The 25162-nt window shown below is 39.2% G+C and overlaps 1 protein-coding gene across 1 annotated transcript; it reads left to right on the forward strand.

The window, feature by feature from the left end:
• The first annotated feature begins 62 nt into the window (after positions 1–62).
• On the forward strand, positions 63–24510 carry CHKA (choline kinase alpha). The gene is made up of 12 exons (XM_069803501.1): positions 63–561; positions 4634–4745; positions 11824–11877; positions 16039–16152; positions 16772–16905; positions 17181–17285; positions 17658–17716; positions 19351–19438; positions 20377–20485; positions 21846–21952; positions 22294–22375; positions 23091–24510. Exons 1-12 carry the CDS (start codon positions 218–220, stop codon positions 23148–23150), a joined length of 1368 nt encoding a protein of 455 aa, XP_069659602.1. The 5' UTR covers positions 63–217; the 3' UTR covers positions 23151–24510.
• The last annotated feature ends 652 nt before the right edge of the window (positions 24511–25162 follow it).

Here is a 25162-nt window from a genome sequence, read left to right on the forward strand (position 1 = left end):
AAAAAGCGTGAGGCGAGCGGGCCCGCGTGCCGAGCTGCCTATAAAAGGGGGGGCCGGGAGCGAGCGCGCGGCTCACTTGCCGCTCGCGCTGCCCGCGGAAGGACGCCCGCGAGGTGAGGGCGCCAGAGCGCGCGAGCTGTCGCGCCCGCCCGCCCGCTCTTCGCCCCAACGGCCGCCGCGCCCCCGCCCCGCCACCGCCGCCCTCCCGCCTCACGCGATGAAGACCAAGTTCTGTAACGGCGAGACCGACCCTTCCCCGCTGGGGCTCCTCCTCGGCTGCAGCTCCGGCGGGGGCGGCGGCGTCCTCCCTGCCGCCGGGCAGCCCCCCTCGCCGCTTGCTCACGCCGATCCCGAGGGGAAAGACCCCGTCGCGGCGGGCAGAGGCGGGGGCGCCACGACCCCGCCCTCCGCGCTGCTGCTGCCGCCGCCGCCGCCGCCGGCTGAGGAGGAGCCGTCGCTCGACCCCCGAACGCGGCGCAGGGCGTATCTGTGGTGTAAGGAGTTCCTGCCGGGGGCCTGGCGGGGGCTGCGGGAGGAGCAGCTGCGCATCAACCCCATCAGGTCAGCGCTGGGGGGGGGGCGGGGCCGGTGGGTCGCTGGGAGTCCCAGCCGCTTCCTCACGCAGGAGGTGCGGGAGATGAGCGTCTCCCTCTTTTACTTCCTTTTTTTTTTTTTTTTTTGTAAGAAAAAAACCCTTCCTATACTTGCTTTTCTGGGCGGAGGGGAGCAGGCTCGCTGTCGGGTGGGGAGCTACTGCGCATCCGCCTCCCGCCTTCGCTCAGGGCCGCCGCGGGTGCCCCCGCTCCGCGCACCGGCCGGCGGCGGGGGAGTTGCGGCTGTCGGCGGGGCCCCCCGGCGCCGGGAGTCTCGCCCGGGGCGGGGGGGGCGGAAGGCCCTGGGTTCATTGTGCCAACCCCCAGGAGAGGGTGGTGGTGCGAGGTGGCTGGTGCTGCAGCGCGGCGGCAGCGCCTGGGCCCTGAGCCGGGGAGGGGCCCCCGACCTTGACGGTAGAAGTGATGGAGCCGGTAGAAGCGGTTGCACGGAGTGCGGAGCTCCCTCCGGAGAAAAGAAAAGAAAAAAAAAAAAGTGCCTTTTCTGGCGTGGCCCTGACGCTTCCGAAGTTCAGAAGTTAGCAGGTAGATGCGGTGTATCAATGACGTGAATCATCTTTTGGCATATATAGTAACAAGTACTTGTGACTCAGCACGTTGGCAGCAGAAAATGTAATTTGGGGATGTTCTAGAAGCCGTATGTAATGCGTTTGAGGTCCTGGCCTTCTTTGCGGAATTAAGTAGTCTATCTTTTGTATCAGTCCTGCATGCTAGCTAAGCCAGTGTCTTAGCTCAGAGTTTCATTTTTACAGATTTAGTGTCTTAGTGCTTGATCGTTCTACCTGATCAAATGTGGAGTCACATACAGTTTCAAAGGATATGATTGCCAGCTTTTCCCCTTGAGCCCTGAGCTTGCTTTCCTAGAGTTTATACTTTCGTTGATAACACAAAATATATGCAGATCTACCCCCAGTTAGCTAAGAGAGCATAAACTGTTGACAAAGCTCTGATATATAAAAGTATGATCAAACCCCATCATGCTCATTTCTAAATGTATTTTAAAAGCCTGATAGAAAACGAGTAACTCACTGAAAGCCAGTGCAGATAGTATTTGTATTTTTAGATTTCTTGTCATTATGACATGATCATAATGAGTTTATGAAGGGTGAGATTTTTTAGAAGACTGATACTGTTCCTAGACAGTAGACTAGTCTGATAAATTGTCTGTAATCTGACTTGCTTAATTCTGTTTTCATCCTTATTAGTGTGTACTGCTGACTTTGGTACTTATTTTCCAAAGCCTTAGGTTTTAGCACAGTTACTCTTGCATTTCTTGGAAATTTCCCCTTGAGATACCACTTCAGAATGGCTTGATGTTTCCAGATTGTGAGGAAGAGAGGATGGGCTGAAACTTAAAAAAAAAAAAAGTGTAAAACCATGCTAATTGGCAGTTGCATTTATTTTGGCAAAAGTCTTCTCACCTTTGTTAACTATGAAAGGTGCAAATGCAGCATCATATTGGTTTGCTGATTCTAGTCTTGCAAAAGTCAAGCATGCGGTGTGCATTCTCCAGTGTGTCAGCATTGCGATTTTGACTGCATTAGTGCAAATTGTGTTCATGGACAGCTGTTAGGTAGTTGGTATCATCAGATGAAGGGGTCTGGTCCTTACTGTTTGAGAGCAAAGAAATAGATTTGCATCTAATCAGAATGCAAGTATATAAGCACATCTAACTGCTGTGGCTGTGATTTGGGGAAATCTATGGGAAGCTTTGAAAATAGGTGACCCTTTTGGAAGGGCTTACCTTTAAGTCATTTGTAGCAGTAGACTAACTGGTAGCTTTATCTGTATAAGAGTTGAGATATGCCCTTTTGACCCTTAAACAAGCTGCTGAGTCTACTGACCTTTCAGGAGAACAATACCTTTTATTAGACTCCTGTGTGGATTTCCTTGATTAGAGGTAACTTTTGAAGTCTTAAGTGCACAAACTATAGTGAAACTTCTGTTGAATGGAGTTCAGCCTCAGTAAGATACTCCTATTTGGCTGGAGTGGCATAAAAAAAGAAGAGTCTCTGGGGTTTCATGCACCATATGCAGGCTGAGCATGTGTTTAAATAACTGTACAGGATTTTGAGCTCTAGTCTGGTATTTTTTGTAAAGTGGGTTTCGATGTGTTTAGGTCTTGTATTTTAGTATTGATATTTTCACCAAAGTCTACATCAGAGTCTTAGAAAAGGTGGCAAGTGTTTTTCAAAAAAACCTGTCTAGCACAGTTTAGATGAAGCCAGGAATGTAGCTGGTATAACTAACCAATGTTCTGGTTGCATCTGAATAGTCTGGCTTTGCTCTTCATTTGACACCCTTTCCATCTGTCTGTTTTTTCTACCTGCTCACCTTCATGGTTCAAAGTTAGTTCATATCTCTTGTCTCTAAAAATCCTTTTTTGGATGCCTGCCAAGCCACCTGGTTCTCTTCTGTCTTCTTTCTGGAGTGTATTGTGCAACTGCTGTTTTAGCCTATATTCTTGAGATTTCTTTTTTCCTTCTCAATCGTTGACTTTGGATACGTAGTCCAGCCCTTCTTCTCTGTATTATCTCCCAGTAAATACATACAGGTCATCTACTTCTTGATAGCCTTTTTCTCCAGAAAGTCTTTACTACTTCCCCACTGAGTTGTAAGAGAACCCAGAAAAATATTTGGAAAAGCATTGAGAGGTGTGTAAAGTTAGAACGAAGAGCTGCATTTTAGCCACTGCATTTTGGATCTGCCATGGGTTCTTGGAATCAAAGCTCACTGCAAGGTAATGTTAAATACTTATGTTTTGGGTGTTATGAAAAACTGCATTATTTTGTGAAGGAAATCACAATGTGACAGAGCTACTACTACCTAAATTCTAGAGTTACTACAGTAAGTTATGTAGCATGCTACAAGTAAAATAACTTATTTTTTAAATCTGTGCTACCTCATCCCTTTACTGTTAGCTACCATATTTGGATTGTATCTGTTTTTAAAAGTTCTTTCTTTAGTGGCGAGACAGACAAGCTTTTTCAGTAGAGCTGATTTACATTTCTCTTTTGCAAGTACACCAGAAGTTTCAGTACTCTTTCCTTTTACAGTAGAGGAAGAAGTAATAGGGAAATCTATTGCAGAAGAGAAATTTGAAAACCTCTTAATGAACATATTGATAATGAAGAGGGTGCAGAAAGACAATGTAGTAAAGAAAATGTGGGTTGAGTAGACTGGTGTTCTTAGTGGGCTACTAGAAATCAAGAAACAGCTTCTCTAATCTAGTAACTACCTAGCTTGATAAACCTGTAGAAAACAAATGCTGTCACTTTTTCATGTAAGAACGCTCTTGTAAAACTGTAGTTATATGAAAAGCCAGCATGCTTGTATAACCCCTGAATGGTTGAAGCATGGGCTCCCTAGTTTGTGTCTTACCTGATAAGATTCTGAGGGTGACTTTAGTTTTGACAAATACATGAGCAATTTTTTTAAAACAAAGAAGGGCTTTAATTGCAAATTTCAAAATTGAAAACGAGTCCCTAAGAATGATAGCATAAGTAAGACTTTCATCAGTGATGCTGTAGCATAGGTATTCAGGTTAAATCTTTGTAGCTAATCTTTGTAGCTTCCATCCCAGCAATACAAGCTCTTAATTCAAACTGAGGGGTTTAGACTCACTGCATGTTTTTAAGTTTATTCTGCTGTCTTCTTGCTTGTTTCTGCAACCAAGTATATCTGGCAAGTCTCTAGCATCACTTTCTAGAAGTCCTGAAAATAGTTAACAGCAGTCTGTCTTGTCTTCATTGCCTGTTGCATTTACATCAGTTTGTTCATACCTTGAGCTGTAATTTGGATCAATAGATCTTGATGGTGAACTATATATTAAGAAGCACAAAAGTGCCAATTTTTTTTTTAAGCCTTACATGTTATGGGTTATTAGTAGTGTTGGAAAATTTGCTCATGTTAGCATAGATCAGTTAATCATACTAAGGATGATTAGTGCGCCTCTAATTTGTAGAAAACAAAACATGTATGCTCATCCAAGTTAGCTGATAAACTTACCTTTCTCTTGATAGAGGTGGCCTCAGCAACATGCTGTTTCAGTGCTCACTACCTGATACCATTGAGACACTTGCAGATGAACCACGGAAAGTTCTCCTGCGCTTATATGGTGCAATCCTGCAGATGGTGAGTACGTAGAGTGCTTTGGGAGTGGGAGGGTTTCTGTAGCTTAATTGTAGTATGTTTGGAGATCCTCATTTGTGACACACTCAAGTGTGTGCTGCTTTATCCTTTTGGGAATGTGTTTTAGTGGTAGCAGGCTAGATTGTTAGCTTAAAGCAGTTTTCTTTATAGTTTGTTATTGTCTAGAACTTACACTCCTTTCTATACAGATCCTGACTGGCGTATATCAGCTGAAGGCTCACTTGCTGTCCATTTGATCAGTAATGTTTTGTTTATGGTATTAAGTTTGGACCGTGGTGTTTCAGGAAAGTTACTAAAGTTTGCTTCTGTACAGTATGTAGGACTTTGACATAACTAGCAAGATTGCAAGAGACTAAACTGCTTAATTTTAACCTTGGTATTACTTACGAATCTCGGAGATTAAAGTTGAAGGTTTTGTCAAACTTGTACAGTGCTCAAGCATTTTATTAGATCTCATGGGTAATTGTGTTGCTGGAAAACTTGATCTATAGTGTTAGAATAAAAATGAAGCACAAAATGGAAAAAAAAAAAAGAAGCCATCTCATTCCAAAACATGCTTTCCTAAATGTGTGATATGCCTTGTAGCTGGCATAGAAGCTTAGCCAGATGTTTGTCGAAATCTTCTAATGTTACTTCTCTTTTATTTGGTTAGTAAAATGTAAATAGCACTGAGAATTGTTAAACCTTAAGAGAAGTGGTTGGCAAATCTGTTTAAAATTGTGAGGTTTAAAATCAAGAATATTTTGTAAAGGTGATCTCTTTTAAAGCTTACAGGCTATTACCGTAGGACTGTACAGCAGATCTTCTCTTACCCATCTCTGCTAGATACTTGATTATATTGTAAATAAATAATCATAAGTGTTTAACCTTATGAAAAATTGTAGCTTCATAAAATTACATTTGGGTGTTGGCAATTGTTTCTATTTGACTACAGTTTTATTCGTTAATTTGATATTTTCCAGTACTCAGTCACTTGCTTTGAACAACTGATCTGATATCTGCAGGAGATTGACTGTTCCTGAAATTTCAGCCCATTCTTCCTGCTTCTGCTGCCTTGACCAAACTTACCATTAAGAATCTCATTGGATACTGTCACTTAACTGGCTTTAAAGTGTTCTTTTTATTATACTTCGTTAGGTATTAACTTTCCCATGGTAGCAAACTTTACCAGAAATATGTAAAAGATTGCAGTGGTTTGAAATAGCATGAAATGCTTGGCTACACCACTATATGTGTGTTGGGAAAGTTAAACTGTTAAACAAGAAAAGTGTGTAGAAATTCATCAATTCAAGCTTAAATAGTTTTTCCTTTAGTTTAAGGGAAACCAAAAGCAAAGTGAAAAAACTGGTGAGAAACTGTTTTCAAAATGACTCCTAGGGTTGATGCTAAGAATTTTTTTCAGAATTATTAATGGCTTTAATGTAATGCTGACTTAATATGTAGAAGGCTTGAGTAGGAACATGGGCTGTAAAACTGCTGTAGTGGTAGAGCTTCCGTTGCCCAAGAGCTGTGAAGAAATGTGGCCTTTCCCTTATATTTCAAAGGAAAAATAAAATAGACTCTAGAATTTGGTTGCCCTCCTCTTCCCTCAGGACTTTTTTTTAACTTGCCTTTTCTGTGCCCCTATCTACTGAAGAAATCAAAGTAAAATTTTGGACTCTAAAATCAGAAATAATTCGCTTTGAAAATTGAAGGTGTGTTCATAACTTTCTAACCTTTCTACTCTTGGTGTTGAAGGATCTTTTGAGATGTCTAACTTCCTTTATTTCCGTAGTGGCAGTGAAATGACTGCTCTTGTTGGTGCAGTTCACTAAAGGTTAAGTAAGCAGAGAAAGTCCCAAGGTAAAACTTTCAGATTGCATTGAGGTTCACAATTTTTGTCGACAAACATTTGTCTCTTCCAGCCCCTCTACCTTAAATGCAAGTTAAAATATAAGCAAACTGTTTTATTGGGGTATTTTGAAAACCTCACTTAGGATTTTTATGAATTTCTGGGTGGCATAAGGAGAATCTTCTGACAAGCCTGTTAAGAGGGAGTAATTTGATATTTTTTAGTAATGTTGCTTAAGTTTAAAGCCCTATAGAAATTAAGGAACACTGCTTAAGTAAGTTGAGTTTTGAGACCTTATGCTAAAATCATGACTTAATTCTTAATGACTTGATTGTAACTGCCACTGGGTATTAGTAGTTACCACTTGTTTGTTTGAGCCTTTGTAGCATGTTTTAACTCTTGTCCATTTTACTTTCTGTTGAAATTGGAGCACAAAACAGTGATATCAGCTCTTCTTATTCCTTTACTGTAAATACTATAGATCTATAGCAATCTGCACCAAATTGTTTTATGTATACAAGGTTAAGTTAAAATTTTGAATAGAAGTGAAAAATAGACACATGGTACTAACTTAATGAATGATGCTGGCACCATAATTCTTTGAGCCACCTTTTAAAGGAACCTTTTTTGCAGTTTGAAAATAGCCCCAGTTTGCTTATTATCAATCTTGGAAGACACAAATGTCAGTACATGAAACTCATCCAATATAAACCATGCCAGTTGGCTAAAGCTGCCACACAGGGAAGGCTTTGTGCCTTCCTCTGTCATAGCTGATATGTTTAAGCCAATTTTTTGTATGCATGACTGTTTTGGGGGGAGTTGGGGGAGATGAACTGAGCTGGCTCGGCCATTATTATGAATGGTCGCACTGGCATGGATGTTTAAAAATCAAGGACTTCTCTTGAGTATATCCTTGAGCAGAACTTTTTTTTTTAAGACAAGTATTTGTGCTTGTGACAGGTTAAAGTACTAACCACATTAAAACTCAAATGTTTGAGGCACAATGCAGATATGTTCTACATTGAAAAAAGGGAAATGCCTTACTCTGCTTCACTTACACTTGCTCCAGCTTAGTTGCTAAATGTAAAGGGGAGCATTGAAAGTAAAACATCCTCATGACAAAATACCTTTAACTGTTGGCTATATCAGTGTTAAAACAACTGAAACAAAAGGTTCTCCAACAATGTGCCATTTAATGTCCAGGCTCTAAGATTGGATTTCATATGCAGATAACTGTAGTGTTTCTACTTAAATTCAGAACAACCAAAACTTCCCACATCTTAGAAATGCTGATAGGATTTCAACATAAGATAGCATTAACAAAAAAGAAGCTCAAATTAAGGTGAATTTCTTTGAAGTTCACCTATCAAAAGGTAACTTGGGGATTGATTCCCATTCTTTTACACGTGTCAAAAGAACCTTGAACTCTGATTCACTGGGCCTCTGTTACTTTGCAACAGCCAAAACAAAATCTTGTATATAGATGAGGAAAAACAAACCTGTATACCTAATGTTCCTCTCTAGTCTCTCGATTTCTATGTGAGCAGACGCAAAATAAGTATAAATGGTTGCCACAGTTCTGTGGTAAATCTTTTTCCATACCTGCCTTGCTGCCTTTTATTTTTTGTAACTAAATAAAATGCAGACTGCTGTGTAACTGTAATTATCAACGTCTTCTGTGGTTGTTGGTGTCCATGTCTGTTTGTAGCATGGAGTAACTACAAATCCCTGGCACTGGCAGACGGCTTGAAAGAAACCAAGCACCTCTTATGGGGATATATTTGTGTTGGGTGGAGTTAAGGGTATTCTGGGGGTAATGTACCACTTTAGTTGTATATGCATGTGTTCTCTGCTGCAGGCTTGCCCATGCGATCGTGCCTAGAGCACTCTGGTTTCCAGGTGACAGACACGATTCACGGTATAGTATGAGATCTCTGAAGTTGGAGCATTCTCTACAGCTTTCATTTTCTTTAGTAATGGATTTCATTGTTTAAAAATAAGCCTTAAGGAGCACCAGCTACTGTCTGTGCATCTGAATGTTTACAGCAATAACAAAATATCAAAGTACTGCCCCTTCCTTTCCTCTGCTCCCTCATAAGAGAATGGTAACTTGAAATGAAGAGGATTAGAGATGTCTTTGTGGCTTTTGTAGGGCTTGAACTGGAAATTATTCTTCACATGCTAGATTCTAGGACTTCAGCAAGTTAGTTCCTTCAGGTCTGGCAGGGATCAGTGATCAATGGCAGATTCTTAGAAGCAGAAACAGTTATTGCTGAATCTAAAAATGTTTGTGTTCCCATATGCTGAAGTTCAAATCGATGTCTTCCAACAGCTTCTAGAATTAAGAAAAGTTTCCCCTGCATAGGTTGCCTCTAACCTCTCAGGCAGTTCCTTGTGATGTTGTAATTCCTTGGGATTTGAATTCCTAGGGATTTGTCTAAATCAAAGTATTGCAGTACCTTGAAGTCTTGAAAACTACTAAAGCTGAGTAAACTCAGAAAAATGGAGTTATAAAGCAAGATTTAAATTTGTGAGCAGAGCTAAGGCTTATTTGGGGGGGAAAAAAGTTGCAAGTTCCTTCTCTAGACAGAATTCTTCTGTCAAGCATCATTTGGGATTTTTTGATACGGAGCTCATCTTCCAGTTACAAGAGAAATAAATTCAGGGCATTGGAGAGAAAATGATGAAGAACTCAATTTTCTTTGCCAAACTGCCAGATAAATAAACACTGTCTCTGGTCATCTTTTGATCAGAGATTGGATAATGTGCAATGTCTCCCATTGTAAGGTTTTTGTCTTGTACCTGAAGCTTCCTGCCTTAAAATCAATTTACATGATCACAAAGTAGATTCTGTAACAACTTCTGTTGTCTCTATGCATATAGCTGTCCTCCCTTACTAAAATTGTATTGAGCATTCTTAATCTGCTTTGAGAATAAAACTTCCCACAATAAAAGAAGCACTGAACAAATATGTAAAGAAATCATAAAGATGTAGAACACATGCTAATATTTCCATATAGAGTGATTAAAAACCTCCAGCAGCTATTCAGTCATTCTCTTATTTGGGTAATTTAAATCTCCTCATTGCTGTTGAAGTAAATAGCTCCCAGAATTGGACATAAGTTGGAGTGAGCTATTAGAGTTTATGGAAAAACTGAAGTTTTGATTGGTTTAGCCAAGAACACATGAGCTAAACATGTAGATCAAATACTTCGTGATATGAGATGTTTTACTTTGAACCACTGTTCTTGTAGGCAATTGTGCAGTCAGAAATCAAAATCCTACCACCTTAACATCTGTTAAACTCTTAGACTTAAACTCTTAAACTTCCGTTATATAAAACTGCATCCTGCTTACTTCATTCTCCTTGACCATGTGTACTGGAGACTTTTCTAATTCTAGGCTGAGTACATGGCCACTTGTGAAGACTGATCCTCTCCAAGCTCCCATTCATGTTTGCAAGTTATTTACAAATTACTTTGTATTCATTCTCCTCTGGACACTAATGCTCCATGCTGAGGGAACAGAAAAGAGGAAGGGATGCTGCAGAAGTCTCCTTTTCTGATGACTCTGCAATACACATCCCTAACTGTCTCTTTCTAATGGCACAGTAGATGCCATTAGGCTATCTCCAACACTAATTTGAGGTGGACTCAGAACTGGCTAGCTCTTTATGCAGTATGACTTCTGGAAAGTGGATGCCAGTTCAGGTTCTAGGGAAAAGCCTAATCAGCTTACCTTCTGATGAACTGAACCATTCTGAGAGCACCATTAATCAGGAAAGACTCCTGGATGGTGAGTAACTTTCTGACTGTTCAAGAAAAATCTGTAAGATGCAAGAGTGGTATTGATGTAGGACATGCTTGTTCAGAGAAACCCTCTGTAAATGACTTTAATACTATTGAGTAGTTGCGCATTTAGCTTTAGTGAATATGTTTTGACTTTATTCATTTCCTTGAAAGGAATATAAACTAATAGTAGTTTTCATATTGTTTTGTTTTAAACTTATCCTAGTGGAATGGGAAGTGCTTGCTGAAAGACCATCGATTCATGTTAACTATACTTCTTCTGTAGCTTCTGAAATACTGTAACTGCATAGCTTGTGTAAATCATTAGCTTGTTGTATTGTACTTAAGGCAGCTGGTGTTGCTTAACTGTATCCATTAAGTTCATATTTCCACCCTTGTTTTGGACATGTTAGAGCTTTGGAACAGAAAGGTATGCATACGGTCCTATGAATCAAATGTTTTTGTTCAGAAGGTGGAGATGCAGGCTACCTTTATGGGCCTCTAAAGCTAGTCTGGTTTAAACAGTCAGCAGTGGAATTGCAACATAAATAGCAGCCACAAACTGTCGCTAATTCTAAGCAAATATTTGCTTTCTCTTCTCCTTACCTTCAAGCCCCTTAAAGGACAAGGTTTTTATTACATCTTGAATTTTAAATGTGCAGCTTTATTAAAAGCATGTGCCATTGAGGGTTTAGTTGCTGAGGGTATGGTTTGATACTCTGAAACTGCTTTATAATGACTGTTAACAATCCTAGCACAATACATTATGCATGGAATTTGTTAAAGTTTTGCTAGTATACTGCAGTTCTTACTGAGACATCTTTAGCTTACATGGGCAGTTCATTTGCTGTGCAAATCCAAGATTTTTCTTCCAGTGGTACATTGTACATATAGCGTAGACAGCATACTGTAAATAAGGAAATTCTAGTCACAAGAAATTTGGAAAATAAGGTAACAGAAAAAAGCAACTGCTTTGCAAGTTTTGTAACATGCCTATTCTAATAGTCCTTCTAAGGCTTTTACGTAATCTCTGTAATGTCTCTTAAGTGCTTTAGCTGCAAGAAGAATACCATCCCAGATCTCATGTAGAGGGACTTAATTTTCTCTTAATTAAAAATGTTCCTCTAAGCTTATGATACATTGAAATCTTGTTTTATAGTACTGGAAAACAATAAAAACATACCTGAAAATCAGCTCTCAGGCTATTTACAGGAGCGGCTTGGTCTCAGTGGCACATCCTTTTGAAAGATTTTGGAATTCTTGAAGTAGTGTGGTGGCCAGAGGTCAGATGGATGCTAGTGCTGTAGCTGTCACAGATCAAGACAGTGTTGAGACATCTAGTTAATCGTAGCTGGCACTTCTACTCCCTTTGTTCTGGTGGTTGCAGGTTAATCATGTTAAATTTCATCTTCTCATTGTGTTTGCTTTTTCTCATTCATAGAGGTCCTGTAATAAAGGAGAGTCTGTACAGTCTCAGAAGGAAAATGACTTGCAAGTGAGTAATTAAGTTTGCTTATTTCACAGAATTTTATAGATGATAAAGAAATGTAGTGATCCTCCTTGTTCTAAACCAGTAGTTATTCCAACTGGGCTGTTTCCAGAAACTGTAAACAGTAATGAAGAAAAGAAATCATATTTGCTCATAGGAGTAACACTATAATGTGAGTGTCTGTACATAGTTTGGAAAGATTGAAGCATTCTATGTTAACAAGAAACAACCCTAAATGCTTTCTTACCATTTCTAACATTGGTATCAGTACCACTATTTCTAACACTAGGCTGCTCTTTCTTTAGTAGAGGAAGATCAGTACTCTGCTTTACCTAATCCCTATTTTATAATACATTGATGGACTCTTCTGAGGAAAGTATATGGAGCTGGAGAGAACTTCCTCTTGAACATGAAGTGTCTCTGATAGCATTGTGCTTGGATCACTGTGTTCTGCATACTTTAAAGTTCTTGCATTTGGACCATTTCTGCTCATGCAGCATAACGTTTAGCTGAGTGTAATTTTTCATAGTCATCTGAACAGAATTTGGTAATCTAGATTTCTACCCTGGCAGTATTTTTTTCCAATAAGGGATAACATTGCAGCATGTTAACCAGATGCTTTGCTTGTTATTTACTATCGTTTTTCAGCTCTGTAATGGTTTTGGCAGTTACTAGGGAAAAGTACATCTTACTTGTTAAGTGCTGCTTTTCTTCCCTTTTATTTTCTGCCTTCTGGGAATGCCATCTGAAACAGTTCAAGCATTTGATTTTTTTTTTCTAGTGAGTTGAAACTGGTTTTAAAATTTTTGTTGTTGAATAACTGCCTTTGAAGTTTTGTTGAACTTTGAGTTAAGTTCACTGGAACAGCTTCAATCAGTTGAACTGAGACTGAACTGAAAAATGTACTGGTTTGATTCCTCAGTTTTCTTCAGAGATTAAAAATGGAGGTGGCTTGATTTCTGCCCTGCCCCAATCCAGTAAAAAAAAAATAATCCTAAAGTTATAAAAGAAAACAAAAATCCAAACAAGCCCCATCCTGGTGCCAACAGCTCATACAAGTTTTGCAGTTCAGGAAGCAAGGTTTTGATCTTCAGAACTGTCTTTGTTGCCTGAAAATAGTGATTCTGTGCTGGTAGGTTATTGTTTTCTGCTATTAATCTCATAGTGCTGGAACTTCACTGTTGGATTGGTGTACTTGAGAATTCCTGTCAGGATGGATTTGTTAATTTTCTTGAGTCTAGGTAAAAATTGTAGGTACACTTGAACAAAGGAGTTAATATCATCCTTTGGAGAGAAGAAAAACCTCTGCATAATCCAAAAATGTTCTGAATCACTAGCAAAAGCATTGTAGCTGTTCTGAGCTGCCTGGTGTTTGATGACTGTGACTAGAGATGGGATAGTCAGGTCATAAGGTCTTTTAACTGGGATTATCTATGTTTTACCTTGGTTTTGCTATAGTTAGTGGCAACTTTCCTCAAAATACTAGTTTCATGTATTTTTATAGTGAGCTTTTTGTTGAAGCAAGAATAAAGCAGAAGAAGCCTCAGTTCCAGCTGGTATAGAAAGGCTTTTGATCTCTCCTTGCCTGAATGGGAGTTGCATGCTGGAAAAGTTTTGTAAACAATGTTTATAACTCTTAGTTTTGAAATGCAACATTCAGCTCTAAGTATTTGTTTAAAAGTGTGAGTGGTCAAATCTTCTCCAGAAGCTTGTTTTAAATACAAGTGCTCGTGGTTACATCTGTTTGAAACTGATGAAAATGGAGAGCTTCAGAGCTTAAAACAACAGGTGGCTGTTTGGCAGTATAAGTATATTGCAAAGTATTTGAAGGCATTGAGATATGTAATTTACTTAAGTAAATTCTTGATGCTTTAAAAAAGTCATCAGGTGAACATTTAACTGAAGAGTTACTTAGATTTGTTCTGTGTCCATATGAAGTAAGCTATAAAATTTTCTAATGTCCTTTAGTAGTTTATTTCCATGCCTATACTTGACGGTAGTGTGTCGAGTGGAGACTTGCTAAAAGGTCCATCAGGTATTATGAAGGAGAAGCCTTTGTGCCTGAGATCCACAGATGGTATTCTTCCAGAGCTTTCATTGGACTTGTTCTCAAGTGACCATTCTGTTACAGTAGAGGAAGTTCTTTTGGTGCTCTAAACTTTTTTGTCTTTTAAGAGTCGGGCACCAGAGCATTCAAACATGAATATTCTTATGCTGCTGCTTTTAGATAATACTTGCCTGTAACTTTAATCTTGAAGCAGATCTTTCATGGAGAAATGCAGTCATCCTTGTTAACAGTGCTGTCACAGAAGTTTACAAACTTGCAGTTGCATAGTTGTGGGTTATCTGAAGGTTCTAAATTTTTAAGCATGTCTTAAAGGACTAGGGCTAGGCAGACATGTGGCAGAAGTAACGCAGAAGTGCACTGTTGAGTAATTGGAAATTTCACTATTTCTAGTTGTCACTTCTGATGCATTAAGGGACATCTTAATGAAGAACATTTCTTTGGCACTTGCTGTTATCCAGGTATCATGAGTTGTTTTTTCAGTAAGATGTGAAAACAAGGAACTGACATCTCAATGGGAACAGCTGACAGGATTGCTGTAATCAGACTTTTAAAACACCCTGGTGTTGTACAAGGCACAGACAAATTCAGTATCGGCTGTTAATGGAGTAGACATTCAGTAACCTGTATCTAATTGCTTTTGGTGCTTGGCATTAGGCTTCAGAGCTGAATTGAAAAGTTCAGATCTGTGGTGGCGAGGGCAAGTTGCAATAATTAAAAGTACGTATTTTTGGTGCCTTAGTTCTGCTTGGAGGAGTTGAGATGGAAAAACAGTGGAGGACATGGATGCAATACATTCATATGCAAATCATCTTCAACTCTCAATTGGTATTCTTGATGACTCTTACTTTTTATTGACGTTAATGCTTCAGGACATCGTTACATGAGTCTTTCCTACACTTCAATATGAAATGCCAGAATTTCTTGAAGCTGCTGAAATAATGTGTAGGCCAGTAATAAAAACTTATCAATGGAACTGCGTGAAGCATACTCAGGAATGGAACTTGTATAGAGTGAGTTATTTACTGTCTGAGACTGCAGTGACTACAGTAATGCACAAGGCTCTGTAGTCTGAAATATCTGAGAGCTTTCTTAATTTTGTGCTCTTAATTCTTATGCTTTTAAGTGTCATGGGTCAGACAGAGAGGAGTTGCTCAAAAGTAGTCAGAGGCTTAGCAGACCTCTAGGATTTGAGTACAGCTGGATTCTGGTTAACATAGTTGCCAGAAATAGTGATTTATACTGTGGCTTCTCTGTTTACTTACAGCTAATCTTACCCATCAAGAAAACTATACTTAGTGATTTTAACTGTATTTGAGATGTATTTCATATTTCTATTAATTTTTAAGGAGTCATTAAAAAGCTGTCTGCTTGTGATTGTTGTGGACTGAGTTTATTGATGTAAGGAAAACCTTGAAGAAAAGTTATTGAAACTTGAGGTATGTTTAGAGGTAGAAAAGAAAGAATGTTCATTCACACACACATGCTTCTTAGCAGGAGTTTAAATTATTCTGTTTCCTTAAAAAAAAAAAGAGAAGATCTAAAATGTGCTTAATGGAAACAAATCCTAAGTCATTCTTCTAAATGAAAAATTGGTTAGTTCAGTCATTCACTTCATTCACTTGCATAGTTAAAATGTCCTTTTGTGAGGCAGTGTTCCAAAGTGTGTTAAAATAGCCAAGGATAATATTTATAGTTCCTGTGCTGTGCTTCAGTAGGATAAACTCCTTCAGGAAATGAATTTGCAGAGTTCCCACAGGTTAGGGAGGAGAGGGTGTTTTGTTTTTTGTGTAGTTTTGCTTTGACCTGGCCCACCAACAGTACCTGTTAAGTAATACGTATTTTCCTCCCCAGCTTTAAACTTCAAAGCAAAATATTTGTATTGCTCCCATGCTAAGTACGAGTTGTTATTAGTCAAGAAACTTTGGTTAGTAAAATGTTGAGTCTTCTTTTTAAAGCTAACACTAAAATTTCTCCCTTTGCAGCAGTTTAGCGATTGTGCACACCTAAATTCATTTCTGTGCAAGCACCAACTAACACTTTAAGTTGTTTGGTGGTTTTTTGGGGTTTTTTGTTTTGTTTGTTTGTTTGTTTTTTTGTAGGGGGCAGAAGCCATGGTTCTGGAAAGTGTTATGTTTGCCATTCTTGCAGAGCGAGCTCTTGGCCCAAAGCTGTATGGAATCTTTCCACAAGGGCGACTGGAGGAATTCATTCCCGTAAGTCCTGTTCATGATTAGTTAGTGGGCTGCTGGTAGCTGTTTTAATTGATCGTGACAAGAAGGTCTCTGGACTGCCTGGAAAAGCAGGGATGTGGGAATGGAATACTTGGCAGCCCGTAGTAATTGCTAGCTGTAATTTGATGCGGTTATAGTGGGTGTTGGAGAGCCCAAATATAGCTCTTGCCAGGGAGAGATATCTAAAAACTCTTCAGCAGAGACTAATAAATGAAGATAAAAAGCCTGTTAGATACCAAACATAGCATTGGAAGCTATGGAGTAACACTTTCCTTTAACAGCAACAAGAGCAGATGCTTTTGATGTTCTTAAGTATTTATACCCAATCTGCTTTGAAGATATTCTTAGTGTGAGATGTGATATTCCCCAGGTCTTGATCTAGAAGAGAATTGACTTAAATCATAAGTAAGCTAGACTGGCTAACCTGGCTTTTTCAAAGACAGCAGTTTTGTAAGTTCATTTGGGATGAAAAAAGTCTATTGCTTGAGTAGTGTGCTAGTATTTTATACTATACTATATAGAGACAAATGCTAGTGTTTGTAATTAATCATGCTTTTGTAATTAATTAACTGTATTTTAAGAATACTGTATTTTATTACAGAGCAGGAAGCTAAGTACTGAAGAACTAAGCTTACCTGACATATCTGCTGAAATAGCTGAGAAGATGGCTAGATTTCATGGCATGAAGATGCCATTTAATAAAGAACCTAAGTGGCTTTTTGGAACAATGGAAAAGTAAGTTACACAATACATAGAAGTACAGGGAAAAATGTGGCCTTTTGTAATTTTGATAAGCAGATCATTCTTCCTGAATGCCTGAGAGCACAAGCTCTCCCTGTACCCAGAAACTGTTTCATAGTTACTTGAGGAACTTAAATTACCTTGAAGAATAGTAACATTTTTAGTAACTTTTTTAAACTTTCTTGATTTTTAGTTTAAATGGCATCTTAGTATGGGAAGACTAATGTACTTATTGTCACAAATGCTGTACTGTTGTCTCTATTTAACAGATATCTAAATCAAGTGCTGAGGATTAAATTTACCAGAGAGTCCAGAACTAGAAAACTGAACAAACTCCTCAGTTACAATCTCCCCCAGGAAATGAAAAATCTAAGGTAGGCTTATTTTGTCTACCACTATCTTCCAATTTGCACAGTTTCAGTATGAATTTATATACTTGTTCAAACCCTTTATACAGTATAATACCCTATATTCATTTTACTTTACAAGTTGGGGATTGGTTTTGGTTCTGTCACCAGCCTGAGTCTCATATGACTATGAATTGATATGATCAATTGCTGATCTGACTTGCTGATCAGTGAAGTCCAACTTCATTGTCCTGATTTTGGGCTCCTAATTGAGAAAATAGGGTCTTGCTAGAAATGAATAGCGCTTCAAATTCTTACAACAAAATCCATTCTTTACTTGGAAGTGGAACTGAACTTGGTGATTTGTTACTTACACAATCCTGTATCGCTATTTCCCAGAGCTATGCTTGAAGCTACTTCATCACCAGTTGTGTTTTGCCATAATGACTGTCAAGAAGGTAAGCTGCTAATATTTCATTACCTTGTTCAATGATGCAGTATTAAGCCTTTTCTGGTCACTTGTTTGCTTTCTGAGAGGTAGTCACATTATCCAGGTATTTCCCTGGCAGCTGACCTGAAACAGTAGCATGTGCACTCCCAGTGTGCAACAGTTGCAAGGCAAAGTGCATTGGCTTCAGCAGCCCTTCATGCTGATTAAGAGAATGTCTGGTATCATAACTGGATTAAGCCAAGCATGTACACATGCTCTGTTAGTACAGGTCAGTTGATCATGAGAGCCTTGGGTGTTTTCTGGTAAGACCGTACCTTTCTTAGCTGTCTGCAATATACATCATCAGGGTAGGATATACTTTAGTCCTTTTAAAAGAAAGATACAGAAAAAGTACAGTGAGTGGTAAAAATGGAGACTAGGGTAGTTTGACTCAGCAGTTCTCAGCTTGCTCTGGTAAGAAACATTAGGAAAACCTTATCCACCTTTTTTTAGTGTGCTCTCTCTAGGAGTCATGGTGGGAGTAACAATTTTTCTGAGCCAGTTCTCTAAAGAGATGAAAAGAAGGCAGGCCTGAAGGTGTTGTATATGCTGTGTTTGTGCTCTGTGTCACCTGTACAGTGGGTAAGCTGGGCTGAGCTGGAAGGATGCTATACTAGGACTATATGCGGGGCTGTTTTGTTCTCGGGAGTCCCAGCCTTGTTAGCTAAGGCTGAGTAACTGGCCTGGAAGAGGATTGCCCTGGAGGATAGGCACATAAGGGTAGGTAGCAGAAGGGGGAAAAAGCCACTGATCTGAGGTCTGAAGAGCTAGCTCAATAGTGGTGGAGTCTGAGGTCTCCTTGCAGTACTGGAGAAATCAGAGCATGATAAGGCTGGGGCAACCTTTGGAACCTAAATTTCCAAGGCGGGGAGTGGGTGGGGGTCTGTGAAAAACTGCTTGTTCAGTTGGTGCAAGGGTGTGGCATGGAGAACAGATGTACCTGTGGAGAGGGGACAAACTATTGCAGACATTGAAATTACTCTGGATTTATTTACTAGTTGGCACTTGACAGAGGCAGACTTGATGTCTTTCAGATTAAATGTAGTGACAAAGTGAATTGAAAGATAAAGCAATCTCCTTGTTATAAAGGAAAAGGCTGAGCTTTTCTATGGGTACTGGTTGTGTTGCATATTAGAATAGTAAAGTGATCAGCCTCTGGCTTTCAGGCTGCTGAAAAGCAATTCCTGTCCCAAGTGCTGTGTGATCAATGATAGTGCTATGCCAGTATGAGAGAAGCTGCATAATTTAGATGTCAAGCTGTGGAAAGAAGCAGTTTGGAAAGGGCTGCAAAGGCTGACAGTGTCACCTGAGTTAGCTGCAAGCTAAACACTGGAGAAGCAGGACCCTTGGGAGAACAAATCTACCTCTGCCTGTACAGAAGAAAACTTTCTTGCTTTCAGCTTTACAAGGTTTATAGTATATATCTCAACTTTCAATGAGCTGGTATACAGCCAGTGCAACTTGGCTTTTCCTATCATTGTTCTGCGCAGATGTAAGGGATAACTGGGATTATCTGAACAATGTTTCTTAAGATACAGTATTACTTTTCTGTAATTTTCCTGGGACTTTATTGAATGTGCTGTATTATCTTAAAATTTTCAGGTAATGTCTTACTTCTGGAAGGCAGAGAGAATTCAGAAAACCAAAAGCTGATGCTCATTGACTTTGAATACAGCAGCTATAATTACCGGTAAATCACTTTATTCAGCAGGAAGGTGTATTACTTTCTACATGCTACAGTGAGAGCAAGTACTGCACTGCTGATTATCTGTCTATTTTAGTGAATTGTGTTCTGCTCTATTAGTGGTGGACAGCAAATATAACTAGGAACAGCTCTGGTCCTGATGGTGTTGAGTATAGGCATACAGCAGAGTCAAAGTTGTTGGAGCTCCTTGGTTGTCCAGACTAGAGGACTTGTTTATGCACAGTGGCTTCTTGCTTGCATGTCAAAGCGTGCAAGCAAGTGGGGAGATGAGGAGAATGGTAGATTGTGTGTGTACATATGTATGTGGGGCAGGTTTGCTTTTGCTTTTTTTTTTTCCTTCAGTCCTTTCAAATGGCTATCTTATCTGTGCAGATGAGAGTAATCTTAGGGTTTTTCACTGCATGGTTACACATAATGCTTTCTGTTCTTACCTCATTCATCTAGTACCTGTGTTTAAGGGTGATCTAAGTGTGTGGAGTCATTGGGATAATTTAACATTAGCATAGCTGGAACATAATGGAACCCTGAATTCCAATAATGTAAAAGTGGGATGTGTTAAATACTTCAAGTATGACCTCTTTGTCTGCAACAATGCTAATGTTAGAGGTGCATCTGACTTTGTGCCGAGATGTAGTGCATACTCAAGTATTTTAACTGTCTCCGTTGGCATAAAACTTGGTAGCAAAGTCTAGTATTTTCATGTAGCTAGTAGCTTTCATTTTTAACTGCCCATCTTTACTCATTGATTTTAATAACTTCCAAAAAAGTTGTATTCTAGTCATCAGTTCTCTACTTCCTTTAACAAAACTGCAGTGAGTTCTAAGTAGCCTTGTGCTTTTAAACTTGATTTTAGGTTTGCTTAAGCAAAACCAGATTGCTAGTATGCAAATATTGAGGTACTCTGTCTTTTATCTCTTTTTCAGAGGATTTGACATTGGAAATCATTTTTGTGAATGGATGTATGATTACACGTATGAGAAATACCCATTCTTCAAAGCTAGTGTTCTTAAATATCCTTCAAAGAAGCAACAGGTAAGCACATAAGACATAATAAAATGCCATTGTCCACAGTCTTTCAAATCTTAGCTCTCTTTTCCAATTCTGTTTTGGATACAAGGGCATGTAGTGATAGGACAAGGGGTAATGGCTTTAAACTGAAAGAGGATAGGTTTTGATTAGATGTAAGGAAGTTCTTCACTGTGAGGGTGGTGAAGCACTGGAACAGGTTGCCCAGAGAGGTTGTGGATGCCCCATCCCTGGCAGTGTTCAAGGCCAGGTTGGATGGGGCTTTGAGCAGCCTGGTCTAGTGGAAGGTGTCCCTGCCCGTGGCAGGGGGGTTAGAACTAGATGATCTTTAAGGTCCCTTCCAACCCAAACCATTCTATGATTCTGTACCAAGACCTTCCCTCCATGACTTCCTTAAATACAACACTTCTTGTAATCCTGTCACAGTTTAACCCCAGACGGCAACTAAGCACCATACAGCTGCTCACTCACTCTCCCCTCACCCAGTGGGATGGGGGAGAGAATCAGGAAAAAAAAGGTAAAACTCACTCATGGGTTGAGATAAGAAAGGTTTAATAGAACAGAAAGGAAGAAACTAATAATTATAATAATAACAATAATAAAATGACAATAATAATAAAAGGATTGGAATATACAAAACAAGTGATGCACAGTACAATTGCTCACCACTTACTGACCGATGCCCAGTTAGTTCCCGAGCAGCGATCTGCCCCCAGCCAACTCCCCCCCAGTTTATCTACTGGGTATGATATCACGTGGTATGGAATAACCCTTTGGTCAGTTTGGGTCAGCTGTCCTGGCTGTGTCCCCTCCCAACTTCTTGTGCCCCTCCAGCCTTCTTGCTAGCTAGGCATGAGAAGCTGAAGAATCCTCAACTTAGTATAAATGCTACTAAACAACAACTGAAAACATCAGTGTGTTACCAACATTATTCTGGTACTAAATCTAAAACATAACGCTATACCAGTTACTAGAAAGAAGATTAACTTTATCCCAGCTGAAATCAGGACAAGTCCTGACTACCTTTTCTTTAAAATAATAGAAACTTCATAACAGCTATTCAGGATAGAATATTTACTCTGTGCCATGTAGCTACCTACCACAAAAAGTCCAGTAGTTGTGGACTGCAGCTGTGAAATTAGTTGACAGTAGCAAAATGTTGTCTGTTGTCCTAATATTGTGGCTTTTCTTAAACCAGACTTCTAAGCAATTAGTAGAACCACCATTAATCTTAAAGCTAACTCCAGCACTGTTGATGTTTGGAAAAAAATAAATGAGAACTTATTAAAAGGCCCGCCTAGTTCTGAAAGAAGCAAATATGTCTTGAGACAAAGAGCTGTAACTCTGTTGTTTACTTGCCTTCCAGCTTCATTTTATCTCCAGTTACCTGTCTGCATTCCATGATGGCTTTGAAAATCTGAGCAATGAAGAGAAGTCCAATCTCGAAGAAGAAGTGTTGATAGAAGTTAACAGGTAACTTGTCTTTCACAGCTGTACCTTGAAACTTCCACTGTGATACCTATACTTGTATACCTCACTGGGTGGAGAAACTTCTTCTAAGATAGATTATAAGCTATTTATATATGGAAAAGAAAAACCTCTCCATTGTAAACTTTAGATATGTGGTATACACTATTAGTGGAGTAAACAAAATACTACTCCATGGGGAAGCTAATGGAATTATTTTTATAATGTCATAATTGAAGAAAAGGTGTGGACATCCGCAACCTAGGGAATACTATTCTAACAGGATATTGAAATAAGGTGTTGTGACTTAGCTGGGTATTTCAATAAACATAGCCTTGTAATTTCAGGTTTGCCCTTGCATCACACTTCTTCTGGGGTCTGTGGTCTATTATACAAGCAAAGATCTCATCCATTGAGTTTGGTTACCTGGTAAGTTGTTGAATCATAGTTTCATGTAACTAAAAATGTATATTCTATTAAGTAACCTGTGGTACATTATCAGAAAGTAAACGAAGTGGCCCCTTACAGCAACTAATATCTTCTAAGTGGAGTAGAACTTAAAATCAATTTGTTACTAGTTTGTGCTCTTTCCTTAATGTAAAGAACATCAAAGATTGTAAGGTGGGATGATGCAGTGAAGTGTTCTTGTGCGGTAAGAGATCCCGTGCAAGAGGAAAGCTAGCATGCAGTAAGTGGGAATTTGGAAATAGTCAAAGTGCCTGTGTTGATATTCAGTGTGCAACAATATCGATGTCAGGTAGCTTGTTGTACTTAAACAGATCAGTCTAACGCTTGGTACATGTTTAGTGTGCTGTAAAGTGATATAACTTTCAGGTACACTGAGTATCCTGCAGGAAGTGTTGCAGAAGCCATCCTTTTTAGTGAAATCCTGACTTTTTTAGTTCCTGTTTTTTCTACATGCTGGTAGCAGCTAATAGTGTTAGGAAATAAGATTAGAGGAAATTTTAAGAGGCCAGAACACCTCTGGAGAGATTATCCTTCCCAAATAGAACTAATTTAATGCATTGAGATGATGGATTAGGAAGGTAGCACAGTTAATACCTTCATTATGCTTCCACATCCCAAATAAGAGAACTCAGCTGTGTTTATTGTATTGAGTACTGAATGTCCCTTATTTCTCCAGGAATATGCGTTATCCAGATTTGATGCATACTTTGATCAGAAGAAGAAGCTGAAGGTGTGAATGTGGGAGGAGTGGCCTGTTGGTTACTGTATGAAGAGGGCAGCTGGACAGAACTTACACTGTGCTTAGGCTACTGTATCTCTAACGAAGGTGTCACTGAATTCCAGTTCCTTGGAACGCAGGTGTACAGTACTGATGACTGTATAAAAATGACTTGTTTACAGTTCCGTAAATACTTGGAATGAGATTGGGAGGCAAAAGTAAAATACAACAGTGCAATATCTTTAAATCTCTTTGATCTAGAAGGTATTTTATATTATGGGAGAAGCTTACAATTAACTGTCAATACCACATGTATCAGAGCAAACAGTGTTACTGTGAGTACATTTTCTAGAGGGGTGTTTGCATTATGGTTTATGTTGTAAGTGGAACAGTTGTAAAAGATGATTCATTGTAGATGCTGCCTCTTAATGAGAAGGAAAAGCGAAGGAGACAACTGTTAAACTGTGAAATAGGCTTAAAATCTTATGGTGAGATTTGGTTCAACATGTCCCATGAACACTATCTTCAAAGCTGCTGATATGTTACACCACTTTAACCATAAAGCAACTAAACACATTGAAGCAGTATGCTTTAAAGTGTTATCTACACATACGTGAATGTTTCTCTTAAGCTGGTGTGCCTGTGAAGTACGAATGAACTTTGAACTGGACATTCTGAAGGAGTTTGTCCTGAACTGTTCATTCCATGCCCTTCAAGAATATGCTTTAGCCCAGCCTGGTTGTCTCTTAAAATGCTGTGTCCTGCACAGGGGGTTCTGTGGGCTGGCAGCACTGGAAAGAGTGCCTTGAATTGCTCTAGCAACTCCCCAGATAACTGAATTGGCATTGACAATACTTGTAATTGGAGCCCATCTCTCTTCTTGTGTTGCCACAGTATATGGCTGTAAGAAATAGTAGAGCCAAAGACTGCGGAGAACACTTCAGGAAATTGCTGTTCTGCCCATCCAATGCTTATGTGGCTTGGGAGGTGCTTTTCTTGCACCTTCAATTTTCATCATGTTCCAGCAATCCAGTGAAGTGGAGTGTCTTGTGGGGGGAACAATAATGTGCATATTGAAACTTGAGTATAATCTGTGTACATGTCATCTAAAGATTTCTTTAGATTTTTGGGAGCTTGTTTGTTTTGAATGTTATTTGTTTGTGCTTTCTAACACACTGTATTATAAATAATAAACTTCTAAGTCTACCCTTTTTCGCTTGTATAGCAAATACTGTTTCAAGCAGCTGAAAAATGCAGCATTTCATGTACTGTATAGCATAACTTGTAAAAGCTGTCATTTTATTCTCTAGTATAGAGAATCATTTTCCATACACTCAGTTATTAATACTTTATAATAAATATAAAGCACTTAAAAACATCATAGTTGATATTCTTAAGTCTTCATTATATCTGCAGGATAAAATAGATGCTGTTTCTGGCCTTAGACTATGCTGGAAGTACTTTTTGTGCTTACCTTCAAAGGCAGACTAATGTAACCTTTACGATCAATGCTGTGGGGTATACCTTCTACTTAAATGTCTCTTTAGCATTTATTGTATAACAATACTAATAGAAAGTGTGGGGAAGAATGGTTGTTAAAGCAAGTGATGCAAAGTAGACAAGATGAGTTTATAAGGTCTGTAGTTTTAGAGGTGGGAAAAGGTTCAGGTTTAAGTACTTCACTTTATCTGTCCTGTTAACTACCCTAAAAACAAAGGGAAAAGTTACCAGCATATATGAGTTTTACTGGCACACCAGATGAAGCATCTGTAGTATGAATAGCCAGGTAATTTCTCTAGGCTACTGAAAGCTTCATTGAACAGGTACTATTACACACTGTAAACCTGGTGGGAATGGCTGTGGTCATGAAAGGGGTGGAAACAAAACAGTTCAGAATGATGCTTTGCAGCTAGCTGGAAAGGACTGATGCGTAATAGGTGTCTTGATTCTGTAAGAAGCCTTGTTTTGTATTCGAAGGGTAAGTTGAAGCCTGTGGAGACTGTTGTCCAACTCATCCATTGCATTTCATG

The sequence above is a fragment of the Haliaeetus albicilla genome, chromosome 16 (genome assembly GCF_947461875.1).
Source record: "Haliaeetus albicilla chromosome 16, bHalAlb1.1, whole genome shotgun sequence".
In the NCBI taxonomy this organism is placed as follows: Eukaryota; Metazoa; Chordata; class Aves; order Accipitriformes; family Accipitridae; genus Haliaeetus; species Haliaeetus albicilla.